Source organism: Arachis duranensis, chromosome 6 (assembly GCF_000817695.3).
Source record: "Arachis duranensis cultivar V14167 chromosome 6, aradu.V14167.gnm2.J7QH, whole genome shotgun sequence".
NCBI classification, from domain to species: Eukaryota; Viridiplantae; Streptophyta; class Magnoliopsida; order Fabales; family Fabaceae; genus Arachis; species Arachis duranensis.
In genome coordinates, this window is record NC_029777.3 from 104,169,876 (window position 1) to 104,194,439 (window position 24,564).

At 35.0% G+C, this 24,564-nt stretch overlaps 2 protein-coding genes across 2 annotated transcripts; one reads left to right on the forward strand and one right to left on the reverse strand.

Annotated features, from left to right (window-relative positions):
• The first annotated feature begins 4,127 nt into the window (after positions 1–4,127).
• On the forward strand, positions 4,128–6,758 carry LOC107495308 (cytochrome b-c1 complex subunit 7-2, mitochondrial). The gene is made up of 4 exons (XM_016116416.3): positions 4,128–4,321; positions 4,473–4,630; positions 5,700–5,747; positions 6,498–6,758. Exons 1-4 carry the CDS (start codon positions 4,225–4,227, stop codon positions 6,564–6,566), a joined length of 372 nt encoding a protein of 123 aa, XP_015971902.1. The 5' UTR covers positions 4,128–4,224; the 3' UTR covers positions 6,567–6,758.
• A 2,208-nt stretch (positions 6,759–8,966) lies between these two features.
• LOC107495307 (uncharacterized) lies at positions 8,967–17,031 on the reverse strand. The gene is made up of 13 exons (XM_016116414.3): positions 16,596–17,031; positions 15,474–16,491; positions 15,017–15,226; positions 14,631–14,857; positions 13,922–13,996; positions 12,892–12,963; positions 12,718–12,816; positions 12,538–12,609; positions 12,342–12,456; positions 11,121–11,189; positions 10,598–10,958; positions 9,892–10,021; positions 8,967–9,670 (listed from the first exon to the last, which is right to left on the reverse strand). The coding sequence occupies exons 1-13, from the start codon at positions 16,758–16,760 to the stop codon at positions 9,254–9,256; spliced, it is 3,030 nt and encodes a 1,009-aa protein (XP_015971900.1). The 5' UTR covers positions 16,761–17,031; the 3' UTR covers positions 8,967–9,253.
• Positions 17,032–24,564: the final 7,533 nt, after the last annotated feature.

The window sequence follows — 24,564 nt, forward strand, 5'->3', positions numbered from 1 at the left end:
CTGTTCATCTCTCCCTCTCACTCTTTTCTCCAAGTTCTTCACTCTTCACATTTGGACTCACCCGACAGAGATTGATGAGAACTCGAATCTCTCCAAACACAAAATTTCACAGATATATATTTTTTAAAATTTACACACATTAATTAATAAAATTTATTTATTAAAAATAATTTAGTATTTATATTGATTAAATAATAATAAAAATATTAAAAATGACTGGATTCAAAAAATTTTTATTGTTATAAAAAAAGTACTGTCATTTAATTTTTGGATCAAAGGTATAAGAAATATAGAATTTTGAATATAGCATGAATGGCTTATGTATGATAGAATTAGATATAAAAGAAATGGTTCTAAACTAGTAGAATATAATTAAGACCAAAAGATGTCATGAATTGAAAGAACGAGGTTGATCCTAATTACGAATTTACGATGGGATAGTTCGCACCTCTATACATTTTGATTACTCAACAAAGCCACGCCATTAAGACAACGTTAGTTATATTAACCAACATACATAATTAACATCTTTTGGAGCTAATTATTAGTAGTTACTTTAAAAATCAGTTGTAAAACCTAGATTTGATTTTGATAAATACCTTTCACCAACATGCTCTTTAACAAATTTGTCATCACATGGATAATAGAATAAAGAGATTCGAGGAAGAGATAGAAAAGATTGATGATATGATAAGTGATGACGCATATGATGGTATAATAGAGACTAGATGTAAAGTCTTGATAAGATGCTATAAGAAATAATATATTTAAAAGAAAATTCATTAGAAGCAAATGTCTTGAACTCAGTATGCAAGGAATATGAATAATAATACTAGATACTTTCATCAAGTAGCATCAACTAGAAGGAGGAATAACATAATTGATGCGTTTTTACGACATGAGAGGTTGGTAACGGAATCGGTCTAAAATAAAGGTTGCGATTAGAGAGTTCTATAAAGATTTGTATTGGTAGGAATATGCTTCATTGATTGAGTTTCGGGAAGGATTAGTGATGAAGATACATGAAGAAGAGGCTACAATATTGAAAGTAATGCCCTCTACTGAGAAAATTAAAGAAACTGTTTGGTACTGTGAGTCAACTAAAGCTCTAAGTAATGACGGGTATAATATGAACTTTATTAAGAAATGTTTGGGATGAGATTAGTCATGAATTTACTGTAGTTGTATTAGGATTTTTTCAAAGCACCAAATTACCATCGGACGCAAATGTAACTTGGGTGGCATTAGCTCCACAGTTTGTGAGTCCCAAGGAGATCAAGAATCTTAGGCCTATTAGTATGGTTGAATGTGTGTACAAGGTGATATCACAGGTATTGGTTAGAAGGAAAAGTTCAGTGATACTAAAATTAGTGGAAGAGACATAGAATGCTTTTGTGAAAGGATAGAAAATACACGACGGTATTCTCATTGCATGTGAAATAGTTCAGTGGCTAAGGATGAGTAAGAAGAGGACGGCGATTATAAAGCTAGATTTTCAAAAAGCATATGACAGGGTCAGGTGGAGTTTTGTGGATATTGTGTTACAAAAGATGGGGTTCGGTCATAGATGGAGGGCATGAGTGAAAGAATGTGTAATTACAGCTTCTATGTCGGTTCTGATTAATGGGTCGCCGTTCAAGATGGAGAAAGGTCTAAGACAAAGAGATCCTCTATCTCTATTTTTGTTTGTTCTTGTGGTTGATGTATTGCATAGGATGGTGAAAAAGACAGTTATGAATGAGTGTATATCTCTATTGCAGGTTGGGAGGAATAACATAGAACTGTCACACTTGTAGTTTGCGGATGACACTATTTTGTTTTACCTACAAAAAACTGAGACAATCTTAAATTATAAGAGGCTCCTGCGATATTTTGAACTCATGTCTAACCTAAGTATCAACTTTGATAAATCATATTTTGTTATTAACTAAATCTAATTAAGTCAGCTTAATATTAATAAAAATCATTTTCATAATTACTTTTACTTATTCATTAACCTAAATTAAAAAAAAAATTATACGTATAGCATTCTATTATAATTTATAGAGTAAATGACAAATAGGTCACTGACCTTTTTTTCCGCAGACATTTTTATCATTGGTCATTGAAAAATACTTTTAAGTCCTTAACGTCCTTAAAAGTTGAACGGATCAGTCCCTTCGTCCAAATTCCTCCGTCAGACCCAACGAAAAAGTCTAACGTGACTCTTGTAATGCTTGTCACGCATACGCGTCGCCTGACAGACTTCCCTCTCACGCGTACGCGTCGCCATGAATTTATCAAATCCTCGTTTTTTCATTAATTCTCCATTTTGCATGATTTTTTCCATTTCTTTCAAGTCATTCTTGCCTTCAAAATTTTAAATCATTTAAATAAACATATTAAGGCATCGAATGGGAGAAAAGTAAATTAAATTTAGCCCTAGTCCCATTACAACCCTTAAAAAGACCTCTTGATATGTGTATCCATGCATTGAATATATGTTGATTGGTAGAAGAAGAGCAAGCCTTAGAAGGTAAGATTAGTAGAGAATTGACCCTCAAACACTAGAAAGATTAGAGTGCAAACACTTTCGGTGAGGGTTCGATGCTCAATCCCTTGTTCCTTGCTTTCACGAGCTTTCTTCTTGCAAGTATATTTATATTTCATTTTGAGATTTGAATTAGTGGAATTCATAAATAATCAATTCATTATACTATCTTAGCCCTATTTGTTTATATATATTCTTGGAGATTGATTCATTTTTAACAAAGTAGGTAGACGCATTTTGCATATTAGTTGATGAACCATAATTTTATGGTTTATATTGTATTGAATTTGGTGGATTTTTTATCAACTTTTTCCACATTTATTCACTAAAATAATATGATTTTGTGAATTTCTCCTAAGTGTGCTTAATGATTGAAAACATACTTTCTGGACTATTAAATTTCTAAATTTAATTTACTTTTCTCTCATTCGATATTTTAATATGTTTGTTTTAGTTATTTAAAGTTTTAAAGGAAAGAATGATTTAAAAGAAATGGAAAAAAAAATGCAAAGTGGAGAATTTATGAAGAAATGAAAATTTGTTGAATTCATAGCGACGCATACGCGTAACAAACATTACGGGAGTCACATTAGACTTTTTCGTTGAGTCTGACGGAGACATTTGGATGGAGGGACTTATCCATCCAACTTTAAGAACATAAAAAATTTAAAAATATTTTTTAACGGTCAAAAAATAAAAATATTTACAAAAAAAAAGGTCAGGACCTATTGTCTTTTTCTCTAATTTATAATATTGGGTCTAAACTTTCAGTTTAGCTTATTTAAAATGTTTGGTCAAACTTAAAATCCGTTAAATAATAATAATAATAACAAAATTTTTTAGTAAGTGATGATCAGGTTATGCTTTTTTTAAGAGCAAAATACGGTAAACCTGTAAAAATATCTAACTCAGTATATGATATAAAAAATAATTTAATTTTTTTTATAAATATTAAAGACAAAAAAATTATAGTCTAATTAAAAAATAAATGATCAATAGTTTTTATCTCACTTATACATAAACAAATATGATTCAAACACCAATATATGATGAAATATGATCATAAAATAATAAAAAATAATATATACGATGTGGTTCTTTAATCAGTTAAATTTAATTTAAACATTAACCCAATTAAAAGAATAGAGAGATTTTTAGTGGTTTTAACAGCAAATAAGAGTGTTTGCTCTATTCTATTTATGTCTTGACATTTAGTAATATATGTCATTTTTATCAGAGTTTAATTTAATTTATTCATAAAAAAATTACATAATCATATAATTAAATTCATATATTTAGATATTTTTTAATAATTAATTGTTCTTATAAATAATTTTACATAAAATAATACACAGAAATTAAAATTCAAAATTTATCTTGTTTATTTCTTTCCAGTATTATTAATGTAGTAATGTATCACAATACGAAAAAGAAAATTATTTATTCTTAGATAAAATTTTCCAAAAATATTTTATTTATTTATTTATTATTATTCTAGTAAACGAGGCAAGGGATGTAAACGACATGTCGTTCTGTATGACGTGGCATGAAAACCAGGAAAATTGGTCGTCGTAGACTACAAAACACAGTGTGTGGCACACAATAGCTAAAACTGCAAAAGCATAATAAAATCGCGTTCCGTTCCCTTCCTCACTGCGATTGTTCCAGAAACTCCAAGAAGAAGAAGAGCAGCAATGGCGTCTTCGTTCATTCAATCCTTCATTGATCCAAAGAAGAATTGGTTCGCCGCTCAGCACATGAAAGCCATCTCCAAGCGCCTCCGCAGATTCGGTTATTATTCCTTCCTCCCAAAACCCTAACCTCCGTTCTCGTTCTACCATTTCCTATTCCACTGATTCAGTGATTCATAACAAAAGAAAAATATTAATATTATCTGTTTTGGAAATGGAATTTGATTATTGTTATTAATTATGTTTTTTAGGTCTGCGATACGACGATCTGTACGATCCGTATTACGATCTGGATGTGAAGGAGGCACTGAATCGGCTTCCGAAGGAGGTAGTCGACGCGCGCCACCAGCGCCTTAAGCGCGCTATGGACCTTTCCATGAAGCACGAGTACCTCCCTGAAGATCTTCAGGTTTTTTCTTTTCTTCTTTTTTTGACCAATCCTTTTAATTGTAATTCTAGCTACCCGTGTGTTTTATTTATTTATTTATTTATTGTTGTTGTTGTTTTTGTTGTTGAGATGGATGGGAATCTTTCAGTAATTCAGTATTAGGTTTTGATTTGTCTTTTAGATTGCCTCAGCGAAATGCTAAGTGTTACAGGGCCCGAGTTTTAGTTAACAACTACAAAAGGAAAACGCTTGAAAAGAACATGGATTATGAATCGTTTCCTTCAGAATCTTCTTAACTGTGATGTTAGAATTGAGTTAGCCAGTTACCTTGTGAGTTTATATTTCTTGTTAATTTACGTAAACTATTTTGTACTAGAAGGGTTGGGAACATAGTTTTAAGTTGTGGTTGTGCCGTTATGTAGAAGAGTGTGGAAAATGTAATGTGTACAAAATAGTTGCAATTGCAGCTGCGATTCCGACGCAGTGTGGGCACCACAGTAACAATATACAGATGCAATTGCAGTTGTGGATTGCCGTTTAAAACCAAGGTTGAGAAGTACGGTCAGTAATTAGAACTTGCATGAAGGCTATATGGACCAGTAACATACTCCATATTAACAGAACACTTCAAATCCTAGTGGGAAGCATCCATCCAAGTTCTGTATGATGTCTGATCAGTTGTCTTGTTAGTATGGAAGCAAACGACATTATGAACCGCAAATCAGTTTGTCACTTAACAAACTTCAATTCTTCAAAAGAAATGACTTCGTATGATGTTCACCTATTGATGGGCAAGAAAATCAGCCACTAATGCAGTTAGCAATTAACAATTTAGGTTGCCTACGTTATGCCCTTTGGGGTGACCCTTCCCCAATCTTGCATTAACGTGGAATGCTTGTAAACAGGCTGCCTTTTACTAATGTTTCTTGGAATATCAATTGAATTATGATATATTTGTATCTTGTGTGAGAGCATATTTGAATATAAAGTTGAGTATTTAATGCTTTTGTGGTATGTGCATGGGTAGAAGAGTGTTTTGGTTGGATTATTGAGGTTAATTTTTAACACACAAATTTTACCTTTTTGACAGGCAATGCAAACACCATTCAGGGGATACCTTCAGGAGATGCTTGCCCTTGTAAGTTTTATACTGATAATGTAAAATATAAGTGATTAACTACTATATGACTATGTGGTGTTTCATGCTGGTTGTTGCATATAATATTCCTGGAGTTTTTTTCTAATTTCCTTGGAAATCTTATTGTCAAATGCTTTGCATAGATTGTTAGATGCTAGAAGTATTGTTGGGCAGAGCTGCATCATTTATTGGAATATTGTAGCTTAATTGATGATTTATATATTTTCTATTGAAATATGGAGAAAAGAACCACTGATATTTCCCTTCTTTAGTCTTTTTGGTGTGTGCCTACTTGAAGAAATAGATAAATTGTTGATGTTTTGCCAATTCTGGCTCTTCCAGTTGTACTTAGTTGGCTATAAAGGTTCGAGTGTTTTAGTGTTCCAGAATCCAGACTCATAGATTTGGGCAGAAGTAACACTAGCGCTACTCTTTTCTTTTCACCTAATATAATTCTGGTCTACACCCTAACACATTTTTCTATACCATGACTAGAAGAGGAAAGAGAATAAGCGAATAACAGACTTCTGCTTTTTGGGGCTTAGGGATGGTCATTTGATTTGATTTTGTGCTGGCCACATTTTTCTTGGGGTACAATCTGTAGTTTATTATGTAACATTATAAAATCATTTGATTTCTAGATTCATGTTTTCTTGTAATTTGATGAATGTACTATAATAAGTTTTTGAACACACAAGGAATTTCTGCTAAGATTTGTGACTGCTGAAGCTGGCACTGCTTTTCTTTCAGGTGAAGAGGGAGAAAGCGGAGCGTGAATCCTTGGGAGGCTTGCCCCTATATCAACGCACCATTCCTTAAATGCATAAATGTTGTTGCATGAAGCTATTCTCAATGCCGCGGTACCTTGGTTGAAGTTGTATTTGTTGTTTTGGTAGAATATTTAATGCACATCTTCGCATAGCGCTATATGAACCTAATTTTTGAATTGGTATATGTATGCCTCAACCATTTTCTAATAATAGGCAACGACAAACCGGTTTGCCTTGAAAATTCATAGTCTTGTTTTTTGTTCTCTTTGTTCACCGTTGCTTTTATTTAATTCATCGGTACCACCAATCTCTATTGAGAATTTGAGATTAATCTGAAAGAATATCTAGCCTGTACACAATTCTAAGCTGTTGCCCGACTTCAGAAAATATAAATTAAAATTTCAGAACACAAAACTAGGGGTGGAGGTAGAATCAGATTAAAATTCAAATTAAAATTCTTCGTAGAGTAATTCATTAGTTTTATTTTACTAGTATTTTTTTATATAATATTATAATATCATGGTACCAACAAAGAATATAATAATATTTTATTTGGATTATTTATTTGATTAAGTTAAACTCCTTGCCACTGTGCGGTTTCATAGATTAATAAATACTCAGCGGGGGAAAAATAAATCCTATTAAATGTTGTTAAATTAGTTATGTTATATGATACTGAGCGAGTCGTAATAAACTTCTTGGCGTGTAGTACCTCGACAATCTGATAGTGTAGAATAATATGTTTTTAATTATTTTGTTATTTAATTTTATGATTAATAAGATTTTAGATTAAATTATAAAATGTTTATCTTTTAATATTATGATATTTATCATAATGATAAATTTTTAATTTAATCAAAGATTTTATAATAAATTGTAATTATACTACTTATTTTCAACAAGTAAAATTATCTTTTATCTTTTTCATCTTTCATAAAAAGAAATCTTACTATAAGAGTACTTTTATTGCTTCGTTAATTGTCTTTTACTTTTCTTTTCTAATGCTTGATAAAAAAAATTTCTGTTGAGCCTATTTTTCAATTTATATAAATGAAATGAAGTTTTAAAAATAAAAGGAAGTTTGTTTTAATGTCAAGTGATCACTATAATTTCAATGACCCCCAAAACCTAAATATTTTTGTTTCACTTAAATAAATTATTCAATTATCAATTTTTTAATAAACAATAAAGTTTTTATTCAATCTTGTGATTATTTAGACCTTACAATATTAGAATTTAATTTTGATGCACTATCAGTATAAAATAGTTTTATACGTACATTCAATTACGTAATGTCACTAAAAATAACTACCTTTCACATTAATTGCGTGAATGGTCATTCAAAAAGAACGAATGTGATTGCATCACTGTTGAGGTGGCAAATGAAGTTCAAGTATGTAACAAATTAGTTCTTAATGTGTTGAGGTGGAGAATACATAAAAATTTTTGTTTTACATCAAATATACCTCTAACAACTAAGTGTGTGTTAATTTTCCAAAAGATTTAGAATCAACTCAACAATAATTTCACAAAAATAATTTTTAACACAAATAAATGAAGCACAGTTATCATGCATTATTGTTAGATTAGTCCTAAATTTTTTGAAAATTTAGCTATCAGAAATATATTTAATATAAATAAAAAATTTTTGGGATAAAATTAAAACAAAATAAAATTTATGAATATTTTTAAAAACTTTTAATAAACTTTAGGGAGTAAAAAAATATAATTTGCCCGTATATTTTGGATATCTTTTTAAACAAAAAATTGTTATATTCGCATGTGTCAATTGTGAAATATCTGCTAGTATTTGCTCTATTAATTATTGGTGAAAACTGAAAACAGAACTGATTAGCTTCTGTTCATGGCCAACAAAATACAATAAAATACAATAGTGTATATTAATCAATTAGAGAAAAAAATAAATAAGTTCCTGATTTTTTAATTCAAAAGACAAATAAGTTTTTTTGACTAATTAAAAATATAAAAACGTCTATCACTTTCTAAGACATGAGACATCTAGGTCCACCCATCTAAAATATATGAAAACAAATAGATTCCTCAAAGGGATTTAGATGTTTCGAATTTTAAAAGGTAAGATATTTTTATATTTTCAATTAGCTAAAAATTTATTTGTCTTCGAATTAAAATGTCAAAGACCTGTTTGTCGTTTTCTCTAATAAATATTCTGCAATTAACACAAGCGAATATAACAAATTTATTTCATTTAAATAAAAATAATCTACGAGCTTAACATGTCTCTGTTTTTTATATGATATCATACAGTCACTGGACATAATAAAAATGTAATTTTACTGTAATATACATTTATAATACAAAATTTTGATATCCTAATTAATTTTAGGATTCATTATGATACAAATCTTTGTTCATAAAATTATACTTTTTAACTATTTCCCAATAAAATGACTACAAAGCAAAGGGTTAAAAAAAAAACACTCTATTCAGCTATTAAAATATTCTACATAAAAAATTGATTTATTTACTTCAAATGCGTGAGTGCAAAATCTAAGTATAAAAGTACACAATATTTACTACCCAGAAAAGCCGAAAACAAAAGAATCACAATGATACATTGATACCCATACCCTATTCGAAAAATAGTCGACCAAAAAGCGAAAATTATGATGATTAGAAATGTGAGGTTCCCCAACAGGGTGACAAAAAACCCACTCCAACAGAGGCAACAAAGCACATAGAAAAATAACTACAAAACTAAAAAGAACTTCTGGGATTTTGCTTTTCAGATGAAGTCCTAAATGGCTCAGAGCCAAAGCCAGAGCCAGAACCAAAGGCATCTGAGTCATCAAATGCTGAAAAGCCTCGAACATGATCAAAATCCATACTGCTGCGGCCTGAATCAAATTGCGCAGGTAAAGTGCTGCTATCCTGTGCTCGGAAAGAATCGAATCTCGACACGCTGTCAAAACCACTTTCCAACCACTCTTTGGGCCTTTGTGGAGAGTTGCCGGAGCTGAAAAGTGGTGAGTTTGGAACAGAATCATCAAAACTGAATGCGCCACTCTTTGGGAAAGGATCACCACCCTGTTCTGAACCTGTTTTAATTGTGCCAAAGCCGAGATCGCCAGAACCAAAGAAATAGTCGTCTCCGACTCCCTCAACATCTCTCCCCTGTAGAAACAAACATCCTAACGTGATCAGCAGACTGCTAGAATTTGTTCAAACATGTGCCAGCAAATGGAAATGTTAAAATTTAAGGAAACTTTGAATAGCATATAGATAGTAATTATAAAACTAGACCGAAACTGGCACATTGCACGGCTAATGGGAATTTAGAAAGGAAAGGAAAGAATTTTGCTATGACAATTTATAAGTGGCGAGAATCTGCATACCTGCTTCGTGGTGCTACTGGCATTGAACCCCCAAACTGAGTCAATATCATCATTAGTGTCAAAGGTTCCCCAATTTGGTTCGTCAAATATTTTCTCGCTGGAAAAGAGAGGCTTGTCTCCACCATGATCACTGCATGCAAGATTATATAAGCAATTGTTTCACAAGATCATAACATCATATCCGGTGAAACAAAACATATGAAATGAGGCACATCAGTATCCATTTAGAAATAATATGGTGGATTTGAAGTCCATATCATGCACAAAACCATAATAAATTCACATCAAGCCAAGCAAGATTTCCACTACATCTATTGGCTTAAAGATAATGTACACTCTAACCATTTCATCCTATACTTCTTAGTTTTCTATACTCTGGCATGTAAGACCTATATTACAATTAGGAATTAGTACTGGTGCGGCAGAGCCTGAAAAACCGCAAGGCTGAACCATGAAGATTTTATGCCAATTGAATAAGATTCATTACAAAGTTGTTAATCAGAGTCCCGGGAGTTTTTAACAATAATAAATATCATTTTTGCTGTAATGATGATGATGATGGTAGTAATCGTCTAAATGCCAAAATACCAAGACCTTCCAAAGGCACAGAACCTTCATGATCGTCAAAATTAATGATACATGCACTAATTTTACAGCAAAATCAGAAACTGACCAGCATACAGAAAACTGAGATGTGAAACCATACCTCTGGGTTTCTTGTATGCTATCTTGGTCACGGAGCGAGCGATCTTCACCAGCAGCAGTCTTTCCAATGTCAGAGTCAGAAAAGGCCCTCTGGGGGCTTCCAATAAAGCTCGTAGCAAACGGTGTATTAGGAGCGGATTTTGCAGACCTATCTTCACTTTTCTTATGAACGGATTCATTGTCAACTTCTTGTTCATCTGTGGTCTGGGGTTTTTCTGACTCATTATCACTCTTAGGTGAACCTGTAACTTTGGGACTGTCAATTTCTGAATCTTTCTGTTTCACAGATGATGGCAATTTTTGTTTTGGAGGTGCAATGATGTTCTGCACATCAAGTGTGAGTTCTTTGACAAGAGCGAATTCTGCTAATGGAGAAATAAAGTAATAGCAGTTAAACCATAATCTATTCGCAGTCACCTGAACTATATAACTCAAAATTTATCCCTCAGAAAGAATAATGATCAACAATGACCTTTCCATAACCTTATGTAAAGATACCTCAAAATTTTATATAATAAATATACCTTTATCTTCAAGCTTATCCCAATCTTCATCCCAATCAGCAGCTCCTTCCTGGATACCAGGTTGCCAACCTTAAAAGGAAAAAATTGAGTGACACCAGAGAATATAAGAATAAATTGACATGAATGCAATGCAATTACTTTTTCAAAATAAAAGAGCTAGTTGAAGAGAACACATGGAACTCCTGGCAACCACAAAGAAAGGAGAAATAACAAAGAAAACAAGTAAAAGGGGACAACATGATAACTATCTATGTATCAATAGGCAAACTATACACTTAGCGAGAGAACAAACACTAAGTGACTTCATTCTACATGAATGGAAACAGTTTTTGTAATCTTATTCGATATAGTGGAAGAAAAATGCAACTGCAAGAAACAGAAAACCACAATTAATTGCCCTTTTATAAAAGAAGAAATCTACACAGTCAAAAGAAAAAAAAAATGCATAGAGCAGGATAGGACTCCACACACGCAAAAGTGAAAACATTAAAAACAATTCGAACAAGCAAGAAAATCAGTGTATCAAAGCTTCAAACTCCCTCAGCATCTGTTAAAGAAGCCCCATATAAAAAAGGTCATATGCTTTACACCAAAATGGGTCACTATGCTACTTTTAGTTTGTGTCTTCTTGAAGATTTAAGAGAAATATATACAAGGTGTGTAGCTTATATTGCATAAGTCTCCAGAATATTAGTGGGTTACAAGTTTGACCTCCTTTTCATAGAATGAATGCATTTATCCATCATTTGACAAGAACTACATCAGCAACTATGACAAAGAACCACAATTGTCAATGCATCATTACATTTCATTGGAAATTGATTAATAATAATAATAATAATAATAATAATAATAATAATAATAATAATAATAATAATAATACACACGAGAAAACATTTTTTTTTACGATAGGCGAGAGTTTATGAGATTATAGAGTCTGTCCATGCATATCAATGACAAGAAAATTGATGAAGGTTACACAAGAAAAGCTGCAAAAATATGTTAAATGCCACCTGATTGAGCAACCTCTTTTAGTTGCAATGGTTGATGTGATATTCATCATGATTTAAAAACAGTATTCAACAACTAAAGACTACTTCTAAGCTTGATATCAACAACAAAAGAACAAAATAAAAGCAGCAATTCGAAATAATAAAGTTATAGACATCCAAAATACTAGAGAATTACTAAAAGGATAATAATACATAAATTAGAAATTACCAAAGGGTAGTTCCACTAGTGTTGTTGCCTTTGCACGTAATCCATACTTCTTACACCGCTCATTTAGAGATTTTACCAGTTCATCAAGCTCTGATTGGATACGATCAGCATGGGCCTGAATTTTTTATGACTTAAATGAGATACGAAAATAATTTCTCAAGATTGATATACATGCTTGGTAAATATCAAAATCTACCTGTAATGAACCATCAGCATTTCCATCTTGTTCCATCTTGGCAATTGCTTGATACAATTCAAATTTTTTCTCCTGCAAATCAAATAAAGAAATAGTTTGACAGTATTTAACAAAATAGGCTAGTAATACAAGCTTTTAACACATGCTATCAATTGAAGAGAAATCTGTATCTCATTGCACCTGTATATCACGAAATGTGGCTTCCTCAGTAGTTAACTTGGATGATACATCTCCAACTTGCTTATACTTATCTTCATACTTTTTTGCTAGAATCTCAACCTGAATTGATAAATTGAGAAAATGATAATACGATTTGGAAACAAAAAGAACACAGGTAATTCTAAAGAAAGATACCTCACGCTTGTCAGCTGATATTCTTTCTATGACCTCATTAAGACGATTGTCACATCTACTCTTGTACAGAACCTTAGACAGAAAAAGAACAAGAAACCTTTTCAACACGAGAAATGAAAAGCAAAAAGGAAAATTAAGGTGGCACTAGATTAAACCACAAATAGTATGTGAAATTGGAAGAAGGAAGTTTTCTACAAATTATTCTCTTCTCAGTAACCGAAATTTTTATATAGACAAAAAGAAGTGTAAGCTGTGCAAGCAATATAACATGCCTATTTCCTAGGTATTCAGTATTCACTTCAGTCTTTTTAACTGACATTTTGAGGACACAAATGGTCCATAATATCTGTCATCTCCCACATATCAACGAAGCATTTGCAAGTAAATTTCCCCATTCATAACATTCCAAACTCACTTACAATCAAGACATGTAGATAGAAATAAATAGAATCAATTAATATGCTGAAAATTGAACAAGGATATTTTAGGAAGAATATTTCATAATTATACATTGATTGTCCCTAGGCATATGGCTAAAGTTACAGATAAAAAGGATGGAAGGAGTATTTTCTTTTTTATTTTTTTGGTCAGTATTGTATCTGGAGTAGTAGCCAAAAGCTGAAAGAAGGGGGATTGCCATCTATTAATTAGAAATATCAAAAAGCAACATAACAAGCACTTAGAGGACCATTCTAGAATCCCATTAATAAATAATAATATAGCCGATGCATATTGTGCATTTTTAAAGCTTTGCATGGTGAAGTTTCTGGCTTCTTAGCCACATCACTTCTTCCTTAAGTGAGCAAGAAACTGTGGTGTCACAAGAATTTCCTACCAAATTACATTTCAGTGTTTAATTTTTATAATTACTAGCTTCAAGCCTTCAACGATATGCTAATGGTATAAAGCCCAGCCCCAAATGGAATGAACCGTTTAATCTAGAGAAGACACAACAAACTATGTATATATTAAAAGGCACAGACTAGAGTTTTTATAAGATATAAAGGAAGAAAGAAAGAAAAATACTCACAAGTTCCTGCATTTTTGCACGGCAGAATTCTATTTTCTCTCTGGACTCTGCAATTTCTTTCTCTAGAGCTTCCACCTGTGGTTAGCAAAGGAATACATAATAATTACCTGCCTTCAATTTGAAACACAATAGAGCATAATCATGTACACGGAGGCTGACATAATGATATGCATGCCACAAAAGACTATTTAGAAACTTTCCATTCTGTCTTCAGAGATACTACTGACACCTAATAATTTTAATATTGCAACCATCATTAGCATAACAGATAAAGAGAAGAAGCATACTTCATGACTTCATGTTGAAATTAAAATATAACTCACATTGTCATTTCACCACATCCCACAATAAGTTGGTTTTATATGACCATGGAAAAATACAGAAAGAGTTGCTTTTCAGTTTTCATGAAACTAAATTAATATATAAGGAAGGGTAGTTGGATAATAGATACACAAAATACAGGTAGCTATGAAAGAGATGTAACTTGTGCAAACTTTTCCATCAAGAAAAATAAAGAATCTGCAGTAAATTAGTGGAATCCAAAATTTAAAAGTAGAACCATCAAAATATAAAAATACAGCCGATAAGCTGTAGTTCTAATTGTCAATGTCACTGTCCAGGAACATGCACTTTCTAATATGTCCAAACAAATGTGAAATTTATCGAACAACAATATTAGGCAATGCAAGAAACAAAAATGAGTGGTTACCTTCTTATCAGCTTCTGATGCTTCTTGAAACTTTAAATTAATTTTATTTTGCTCATCTGAACTGAGCTGATTAATGAGGTGCATCTCCAGCACTGGAATTCGAGGCTTCTGCTGTTTCTGAGGTGCTTCATCGGGCAGCGGAACAGGAGCCGACCTTGGTGGCCGGGCTGCAGTTGGGTTCACTTGTCGAGCACTGGGGCCACTCATCCCTTGCTGTTGTTGAAAACCTTTCATAGAAACAAAACATGGTATAGAGAAAAATACTAGTGAATACTTCCCAAATATATAAATGATTATGTAATTGTGCACACCCGTGTGTGTGTGTGTGTGAGAGAGAGAGAGAGAGGGAGACAGAGACGGAGAACTAGTAATTCTTGGACATTCACCTGATGGATTTCCCCAAGTTACAGAACTGTGCTGAGGGGCAGGTTGACCAGGAGGTGATAAATCAGGGAGAATGTTGCTTGGCAGTACTCCTGGAAGAGCACGTCCTTCCCTATGCCGCTCCATTAGGTACAGTGCAACACAAAACTCCCTGAGGGAAAGCATGCTATCATTATCTTGATCGGATAAATCCCAAACCTGCTTTAAAACCTCTGGAAAATATAAACACATTGTAGAGCTCGTAATCAGGAATTAGCAAGCCGTTGACATAGATTTTAAAACTAGAACAATAGAAAAGGTATTGCTTGCAACAAATCGAGAACAAAAATTAAAGGTAAATGCTATCAAATGCAAATCAATCACACTTAAGCTGACAGCTCATGGAATATAGAAGAAAAGATAAAGAAAGCACTTAAATTCTCCTTTCCAAGAAAGAACAGAGGTATAAGAAAGATATACCTCGCGGTAATTTCCAGCTAAGGAACAAGTTTCGGGCTTGCTCCCCGGTGATTTTCCCATCTCTATCAGTGTCTACTGCCACAAATACTTTCGTATATTTCTGAATATCAGTGGGAGTCATCCTTGGCCAAGGAGACTGGGAAGCAGAATCCTGCAACCTCACTGGATGTCCAGGTGGATTCACCATATTATGTGTTTGGACCGAGGCATGCTGATTCTGTGGCCGGACCTGCGGAAGCTGTGCACGAACATGCTGAGCTGCGAGTGGGGTCTGCAAAGACTCAGTGGAGCTAGTCCTAACCGGCTGTTGGTTCCCTCCAGAAACAGGAACAGTAGCTGGTGAAAGTGGTGAACTTCCTTGTGTAGGAGAATCTTTCCTGGGCTGAAATGTGCTTGCAGAGAACACATCCCCTCCAAAAAAGGCATCAGAAGCAAAACCGTTCCCCGAAGTAACCACCAATTTAGAATCCTTAGCGGCTTGATCAGATGACTTAGTGCCAGACGCAGGGTATTGTCCAGCTGCCAGTGCAACATTTGATCCAGAAACCCCCTGAGTAGATGTTGGACTACTTCCTCTAGGTGGCATTGGAGAGGATGTTACTGCCGGAACTCCACGGATACCTTGAGTGGCAGTACCAGGTGCCAGATTAGAAGCAGTAGCAGAGACATTTTGCGGCGGAGGCGGCCTCACTAACTGACTTCCCTGGGAAGGAAGATTTTGGTGGTTTCCACCTAAAATTGGAACTGGCCCCCTTGGTCCAACATTTTGATGCGGTAGAGAACTCTGTGTTGCAGGTGCAGGTGCAGGTGCAGGTGGGTGGGGTGCAACTGCAACAGGGGCAGTAAAGTTGATTTGAGGTGGAGGTATTTTAGATGAAGCTGGACCATATAATGCAGCTTTGACTATTTCAGGAGTAAGATCTCGTTTGCTTTGTGCCACAGTGACAAGCTTAAGGGCGTTGTAAAACTCTGCCCTATCGAGGAACCCACTTTGGCTTTGATTTGCAAAAGCCCAAATCTACACAATTGGCGTAATGGAACTCACTAAGGATGAAATTCAAAAGCGCGGGAATCATGGCGGTTAACATATTAAGAAATGAAGCTGGGGTTTCGATGTGTTACCTGAGCCAGGACCGGCTTCGGTAAACCGGAGCCTTGGAAGAACGAGACGGCTTCGACGCCACTGATGCGGCCGTCGCGGTCCAAATCGGCGCGCCCGAAATACGCATCGAAGAGATCCACGTTCGAAGCTCCCGATTGCGATGGCGATGGCGATGGTGTTGTCATTCTTTCGGAGATCACAATTCAACGATCAACTCGAAGCTGCAAATGAATTCGTATGTGGCACCATACACATGATTTGTAGATGAAGTCACTCTCAGATACAGATCAATCCACTTCCCTCGTTTCGAATCGCGAATACTCTAAAATCGCCTCTCAATTCCCGTTTCCGCTTAACGGACAATCTTAATCGCTTTTCGTTTCCATTTGTTTTCAAAAATACCATTGCCTCTGAATTTTGTCTCCGTTTCCCCCTTTTGTTTCTTCCGTCACCGATGGATTTTGTTTGCGTTTTAAGAGAAGAACTAGTTTCGCACGTGTCGTTTTAATTTTCGGTTATTAATATTTTTTTTTTTGAGTAAATGGTCAAATTAACCTTTAAAAGATCTTTCGCTTTTTAAATTAGTTCTTTAAAATTTGTTTTAATCAAATTTATCTTTTAAATTAGTCATATTAGTCCTTCAATTATTTTGTTTATTGATGGAGTCAAAATTTATTAATATAACACATTAAGTGACACTCTAATACTCATCTAAGAGTCTTAATTGACTATTAACATAATAAATTTATGAAATTAAATCAAATCAAAATCTAATTGTGGAAAAAACTTGAAGCATTGGAATCTCTCAATTTAAAGTTGATTTTATCTAATTTCATAAACTAATTATGTTAATAGTCAATTAAAACTTCTAAGTATGTGTTGAGATGTCACTTAACGTCTCACATTAATAAATTTGGACACTTAAAAAAAACTAATATGACTAATTTTTTGCTATGAGAAAATATGATCCTTCTGTCATGATGTCTAAGGAATTGTTAGGGTTTGGGGAGACCCCTAACATTCCATAATTTCAAAGGGATTTATAGATCCCACTCTCCCGAAGTTAGTTTTATCTGTGACACAAAAAATCAGCTTCATCAAGTGAAGAACAAGTTAAGGGCATGTGGTTTTGGTGATTGGTTTTTATGTAATCCTAAGAGTACAGCGGGTGGCCTTGCATTGACATGGAAAGAGGGCATTGATGTGGTGGTAACGAATTCGGGTGAATTTTTTATTGCCGCAAAGATCAATGATGTTACTAGGCAGGAGGAATGGGGACTAATTAGTGTTTATTTTAGCAGCATAGAACAGATCCAGCTTCAGCAATTTGAACAATAGTTTATTGAACCTGGGAATGGTGGGTAGACCGTTCACTTGGTCAAATAGAAGGAAAGGTCAGGAGCTTATTCAATACCGGCTTGACAGGGTGTTAGTAACATTGGATTGGCATGCTTCTTATCTTACAGCTACAATACTCAGACTCCAAGACGACGGCTCAGATCACGTCCCTTTACTGCTGGATTCTAATCCCCTATGGAGAAAATAAAACGCACGTTTAAATTCCAAGAGCGATGGTGTTGGAATCCTGAGGTAAAAACAATAGTTGAGGAGTCATAGAAAACTGAAATTGTGGGATCCCTATGTTCATTCTTGCTCAAAAACTAAAGAGGTGCCACTCGCTTGTGCGATGGCAGTAAACCTCTCGGTCTAATTCCCTGCAACAAATCTAAGAACTCAAAGATCGATTGGAATAATTGAGAGCCTCTGGAGTTCAAGTGGGTGAGCAGGTTTTGGAGATTGAAAAGCAGCTAGAGGTGGCCTACCTAAATGAAGAAAGCTACTGGAAAGACAAGTCAAGAATAAAGTAGTTAAAAACTGGGGACTATAACACCAAGTTCTTCCATCAATTTGCTTGAGTCAGATGCCGTAGCAACAAGATTTGGACTTCGGTTGGTGAAAACATGATGGTGGCAAACTCAAACGAGGGTATTGCGAGAGTAGCTGAGGAATATTTCAAAAGTATTTTCTCAGCCTCTCCCACTCTTGATCTGAGCCAAGACTTTGAAGAGTTAGAACTGAAAGTTACCCCAAGTATGAATAAAAAACTTCTTATGCCTATTTTTATAGAGGAGGTTAAACGAGCAGCATTTAGTGTGCATCCACAAAGTGCCCCGGAGGATGACGGGTTTACATCTAAATTTTTCACGCATTCTGGAGCATTATGGGTGGAGATATTTTTTTTTTGCTGTGAAGAGTTTTTTCACAGGAGGCAGATTACTCAGGAGTTTAATCATACCAAAATCTATCTAATTCCTAAGGTTCCGGTGCCAAAGACATGTTCCAGGTGAGACCCATCAGCCTCTCTATAGTAGTCTACAAGATTATTTCAAAAATTCTTGTCTATAGATTGTAAAACATTATGAATCTCTTAGTTAGTTCGAACTAGAGTGTCTTCTTAAAAGGTAGACTGATTTCAAACAATGTTCTTATTGCGACACGAGGATATGCACTACTTAAAAACGAAGAGATCCGAGGATATAGCTAAGATGGCCATTAAACTTGATATGAGTAAAGCATATGATTTCGTGGAATGGCCTTTTCTTTGGTTTATGATGGAAAGATTAGGGTTGGATGCAAGATGGATTAGGTGGATTCAAGAGGTTGTTACGACGGTTTCTTACTCTATTGTTGTGGAAGGTCAACCATTTGACTATTTTAGACCAAGTAGAGGTATCCAACAAGGTGATCCTCTCTCCCCATATCTTTTTTTTTTTGTGCGGAAGGTCTCTCCTTCTTGCTACACAAAGCATAGCAAAACAGGAGTTTACAAGGGATTTAAATTACTAGAAGGTGCCTGACTATAAACCACCTCCTCTTTGCTGACGACTCTATCCTCTTTTGTAAAGCTTCTCCTAACTGTTGTGATCATATCTTAGACCTATTGGGTGATTATGAAAGGTTTAGTGGACAAATATTCAACCTAAATAAGTCGGCTATTTTCTTCAGCAAAAACACTCCTCAAGATATCAGAATTTTACTAACTCATAATTTAAATATCCAACATATTGGGGGCCCAAGATAAGTATCTGGGTCTTCCTTCTACGATTCAGAGATCAAAAAATGCTACATTTGGTGCTATTGAAGATAGAGTTCGAAAAAGAGTTAAAGGTTGGAAAGGTAAACTACTCTCAATCGGAGGGAGACATGTCCTTATTAAGGCGGTGGGAGAAGCTGTCCCTATCTATATCCTGTTATGCTTCAAACTTCCTAACTTCTTACTATAGAAAATTCACAGTATTTTAGCTCGATTTTGGTGGGGTCAGAAGGGAGAGGAACGAAAAATCAGCTAGGTTAGCTGGGATATGATGACTAGGCTGAAAGTGGAAGGGGGCATGGGATTTAAGAATTTGAAGGCACAAAATCTGGTACTTCTAGGCAAACAATGCTGAAAAATAGTAACACAACCTAATTCGATATTGGCTATAAGTCTCAAAGGCAAGTACTTTGCTATACAAGGGGTTGGAGGAGCATTCTGAAAGGGTGCAAAGTCACTAAGAAAGGCTTAATTTAGCAAATAGGTCCTAGCTTTGAGGTGAACATTTTCTTTGATCCATGGGTTTCGTCTCTACAACAATTTACTCTTCCACTTAGTCTAAACTCCTTTGCCATGAACCAACCAGTCTCATGAGTCAGTCACCTGATGAGTGAAAATAATGAATGGAATCAACAGCTCATTGCCTCAATATTTCCACCAGCCATCACTCAGCAAATTTTAGCAACAAAAATTAGTGAGCAGAGGGATAAACTTATCTGGTTGTTCCATAAATCAGGTAGATACGAAGTCTCTTCTGGGTACCGAATAGCCTTTTCCTTCAACCATGAACCGTCTGAGCTTCATCCACACCTCCAGCAAAGACAAGGAATTTGGCGAGATTTCTGGAAGATTAAAGCTCCACCAAAAGTCCTTCTTTTCCTCTGGCGTGCTGAGCATGAAAGACTTCCGACTATGGAGCTGCTTCACCGAAGAATGCCCTCGAGACCGGCTACCTGCCGGTGGTGTCACGCAGCCATAGAAACAATTATACATTTTCTATTTACTTGTGAGAAAGTTAGAGAAATGTGGAATAGTAGTAATTACTGCGGTATGGCTATTGGCGAAGATAAGGACCTGTTCTTTCAGTGCTGGGTGGCAAAGAAACAACATTTAATTATTAATCCAAGTGAAGAGCGAAGTCTACTGTGATTAAGGGTTTATTGTTAGAGCATATGGAAATCTCGCAATGAACATGTCTTTAGTGGCTACCAATGAACCCCAAATCTAATTAGGAATTTTTCTTTTTCTTTCTCTTTATCCCAACTATTGGGATAATGCTCTTTTGTCTGAGTTTTGAAAAGTCCGCTGTCTCTCTCTTTCTATTCTCTCTTAGTCACATTTGGACATTTATATTTTTTTAAAAGGAATAAAGCATATCTTCTTTCTCTGGGAAAAAAAACTTATCAGACTCGCTGAAAAAAATTGGATTGATATTTTAAAATCAACATATTGTAAAAACTCATCAAACTCGTATCGTTGAAATTATAAACTTTGACAATACAAAATGAGTTGATTAATTACTATTATTTTTCTGATATATATATATATATATAGTGGAACCCGTTCTCGTTGCAACTGCCGCCTCTTGTTGCTTGATGCAGAAGAAGCATTCGACCAAATACGAGAGAATTGGGAGTGAGAATTTGGCTTTGACTAAGACTTGATAATTTGAAAGGCTTTTGGAAATTTAGTCTTTCTGTTAGTTTACTCCGTGAAATTCTAACGGTGGAGTCCAACATGTCACGTTCAGGTGGCGAGTCAGGTGTTAAGCGCCACGTGTTCAATAAAGACGAATTGGTCCCATTCTAAATGATGCTAAACGTCACGTTTTGGGAATAGGGCACGAGGGTGTGTTGTTGTTTCGTTAGCTGAGTGGCTGTAAAGGTTCATTTTTGTCTTCCTCCCCCAAAACGAAATTATAACCAACACCCTCTCTTCCCCTAGGTTTTACAAAGAAAGCCACCAGCACGTGAACCGCTAGTCTTCCACGACCTCCGCTGACATTGTTGACTCAAGGCTTTGTACGAGACGGAGTTATTGTAGAAGAAAGTTTTGCCGGTCTATTGGTCTTCACCAGTCGAGGTTAGTATATCTCTTATCTAGTATGATGCGGATGGTATAGTTGATCATCATTGCAATTGTTTGAATGTGTTTACCTTGTGTATCTGTTTCTGGTAGTAGAAATTAGTTACTTAAGAAAGTGTTTTTAAGTTCTTCTTTACTATGAAAATCAGTTACTGATAATTGACGTAATGCATGCATATATGAGTTTAACATTAAAAAGATTCAATATTTTGTGGTAAATACACTTATGCATGGATTAATTTAGTTATCACAATTAGAAAATCAAAGTTTGAACAATTGGTGTTTAATATGTAATTGCTCTGTATAAGTTTGTGTTCTGGTTTTGACATTTATTCCATGTTTATGAATTGCAGATGACTAATTGGGTTATCCCTATCTTTTAATATGGGAGGAGTTTTGTCAAAGATAACAAGGGTGAACTTCTTTACATCAATGAGAATGTAAAGAGATTTCCTCCATTGGATCTTGATCTAGTGAATAATTTTTGTTTAAAGAAAATGTTTGAAGAGCTTGGCTACCATGCATATAAGAAGATATATTGGTATAACCCAACAGCTCCTAGTTATGAAGCAGGCTTACATCATATATATGGAGACAAGGAAATTAGAGAGATGTGTGACAAAAAGAGGGAGGATAGAGGGACGGATGAATTGTGTCTGTTCTTTATTCATCCAATTATGGAAGATGTTGATTTTGAGGACCATGTTGAGGACAGCGATGACACTGATGAGGACAGCGAGGCTGAGGTCTTTTTTGATGAACCAATGCAGTTTCTGACAATGATAGCTATGAAAGTGCTGAAAACGAGGCGTATAAACCCCCACCTCTATGCTTTGAAGATGACACCGATGATAGCTATGAAGATTAAGGACTCATGAAGAAAACAAAGAGCAAAGATGGCAAAAGAGATAAGAAATGTAAGAAAAAAGCTATTGAAAAGAAGGATAATGCAAGGAAGAAAGGTTGGCCTAAACAGACTACTAGGCCCAATGACAAATCTGGGCCCAATATTACTGTTGGGCCTACTCCTACTAATGGGTCTACTCCTACTGCTGGGCCTACTCCTACTGCTGGTGGGTCAGAATTTGGTGTTGGACAGGGTACTGAGGAAGAGTATGACATCTTTAGTGATGAGTCTGATGGTTTAGAATTTGAGTCAGAGGGGTTTGATACACCTCAATCATCAGACAATAAGGGAGATGGTTTTGACTGGCCCCAATTCAATGAGGAAGCAGACTTTGGTGATGTTCAACTCCAATTGAACATGGAGTTTACCACATTGGAGCAATTCAAGCATGCCTTAAAGGACTATACTATTGCTGAAGGAAGGAGAATTTTTATGTTAAAAATTATAATAGAAGAGTTAGATGTAAGTGCGCAAGTGGAGAAGAGAAGGCTATGATTGCAAAGGCAAAGTTTAAAGCTAAGTGTAAGGCTAAAAAGAAAGAGATTGATGTTGCAGAAGCAGATAACTCTAGAGAAATACAAAATAAATCTAATGCTAAAAACAATGGAGGATCAGGAACAAAAGATACTAGAACTGGGAAGGCAACTGCTCTGGCTACAAAAGTTGCAGCAATAACCAATGAGACTGGAGGGAATGAAACTGCTATTGTCCCTAGTAGTGATGATAATGAATGTCCCTGGCTAATCTATTGTGTCTGGAATAGTGCTAGAGGACCAGATTAAGACGTATGAGCCTAAACATACTTGTCTTAGGAAATTCGAGTTTAACATGGCTGATCAAAAATGGGTGGTTGATAAATTAGAGAAGTGGTTATTGACCCAACCTCACATGACTCATAGTGAAGCTTTTGATCATATTAAGATAGACTTTAATGTGGTGTGCAGTGACAAGATAATCTATAGAGCTTTAAGGGTTGTTAAGGAAAGGTATATTGGGAATAAAAAGGGAAAATGCACAAAACCAGAGTTAACCTATAAATAAAGTTTTGCAATGCATAAAGAAGATACCATACCCAATGTTCCTTACCCTATAATAAGGACATCCAAAGAAAGGTCTTCTTGGGTTCTTATCTATTCTAGATTCTACAACAATGGCATAAATTCCACAGTGGCATCTTGGATTTTCCCCTCTTGCAATTTCAAATTTGGGGCTACCTGAAGCACTGCTAGCACTACAATCTCCACTACCTCTAACTTGTCGATGATAAGAGCTTGCCGAATTCCTTCCACTTGCCATGGTTACATGTTTTTAGAGTAGCACACGAAGATGATTATGACCTTCACAACGTTGTTTTAGGATTTAGGACATCATACAAGAATATTTTTGTAGTTGCCTTTCTAGGGACCATTTTGTCTTTCATCCTACGTGGCGCTTAACGGCTAACTCATCACCTGAACGTGACACGTTGGACTCCACCGTTAGGGTTTCACGGAGTAAACTAATATAAAGACTAAAGTGACTGACGTTTACAAAAGTTGGGAACTAATTATGTAATTAAATTTTGTTGGGGACTAAAACGTCCACTTCAAAATTTGGTGGGGACCAATTATATATATATAAACTTTATACCACATTTAGTGATAATATACCAAAGAGGTAAATACCAAATCGGTACTTGAAAGATTTTGGTGCTAACAAAATAGAACCTTATTTTTGTTATTAATAAAATAGTCCCTACAAAATTTCAAAATTTGACAAGTGTGTCTCCGAGCTCGCCGGAGCAAATCTCTGACAAGCACAATGCTGACGTGGCCACTGTGTTTTGCTAACCTGGCATACCATCCCCAAGATCCCCTCCCCAACACACACTCTCCCTTCCCTCTCCCTCCCCATCGCATCCCCC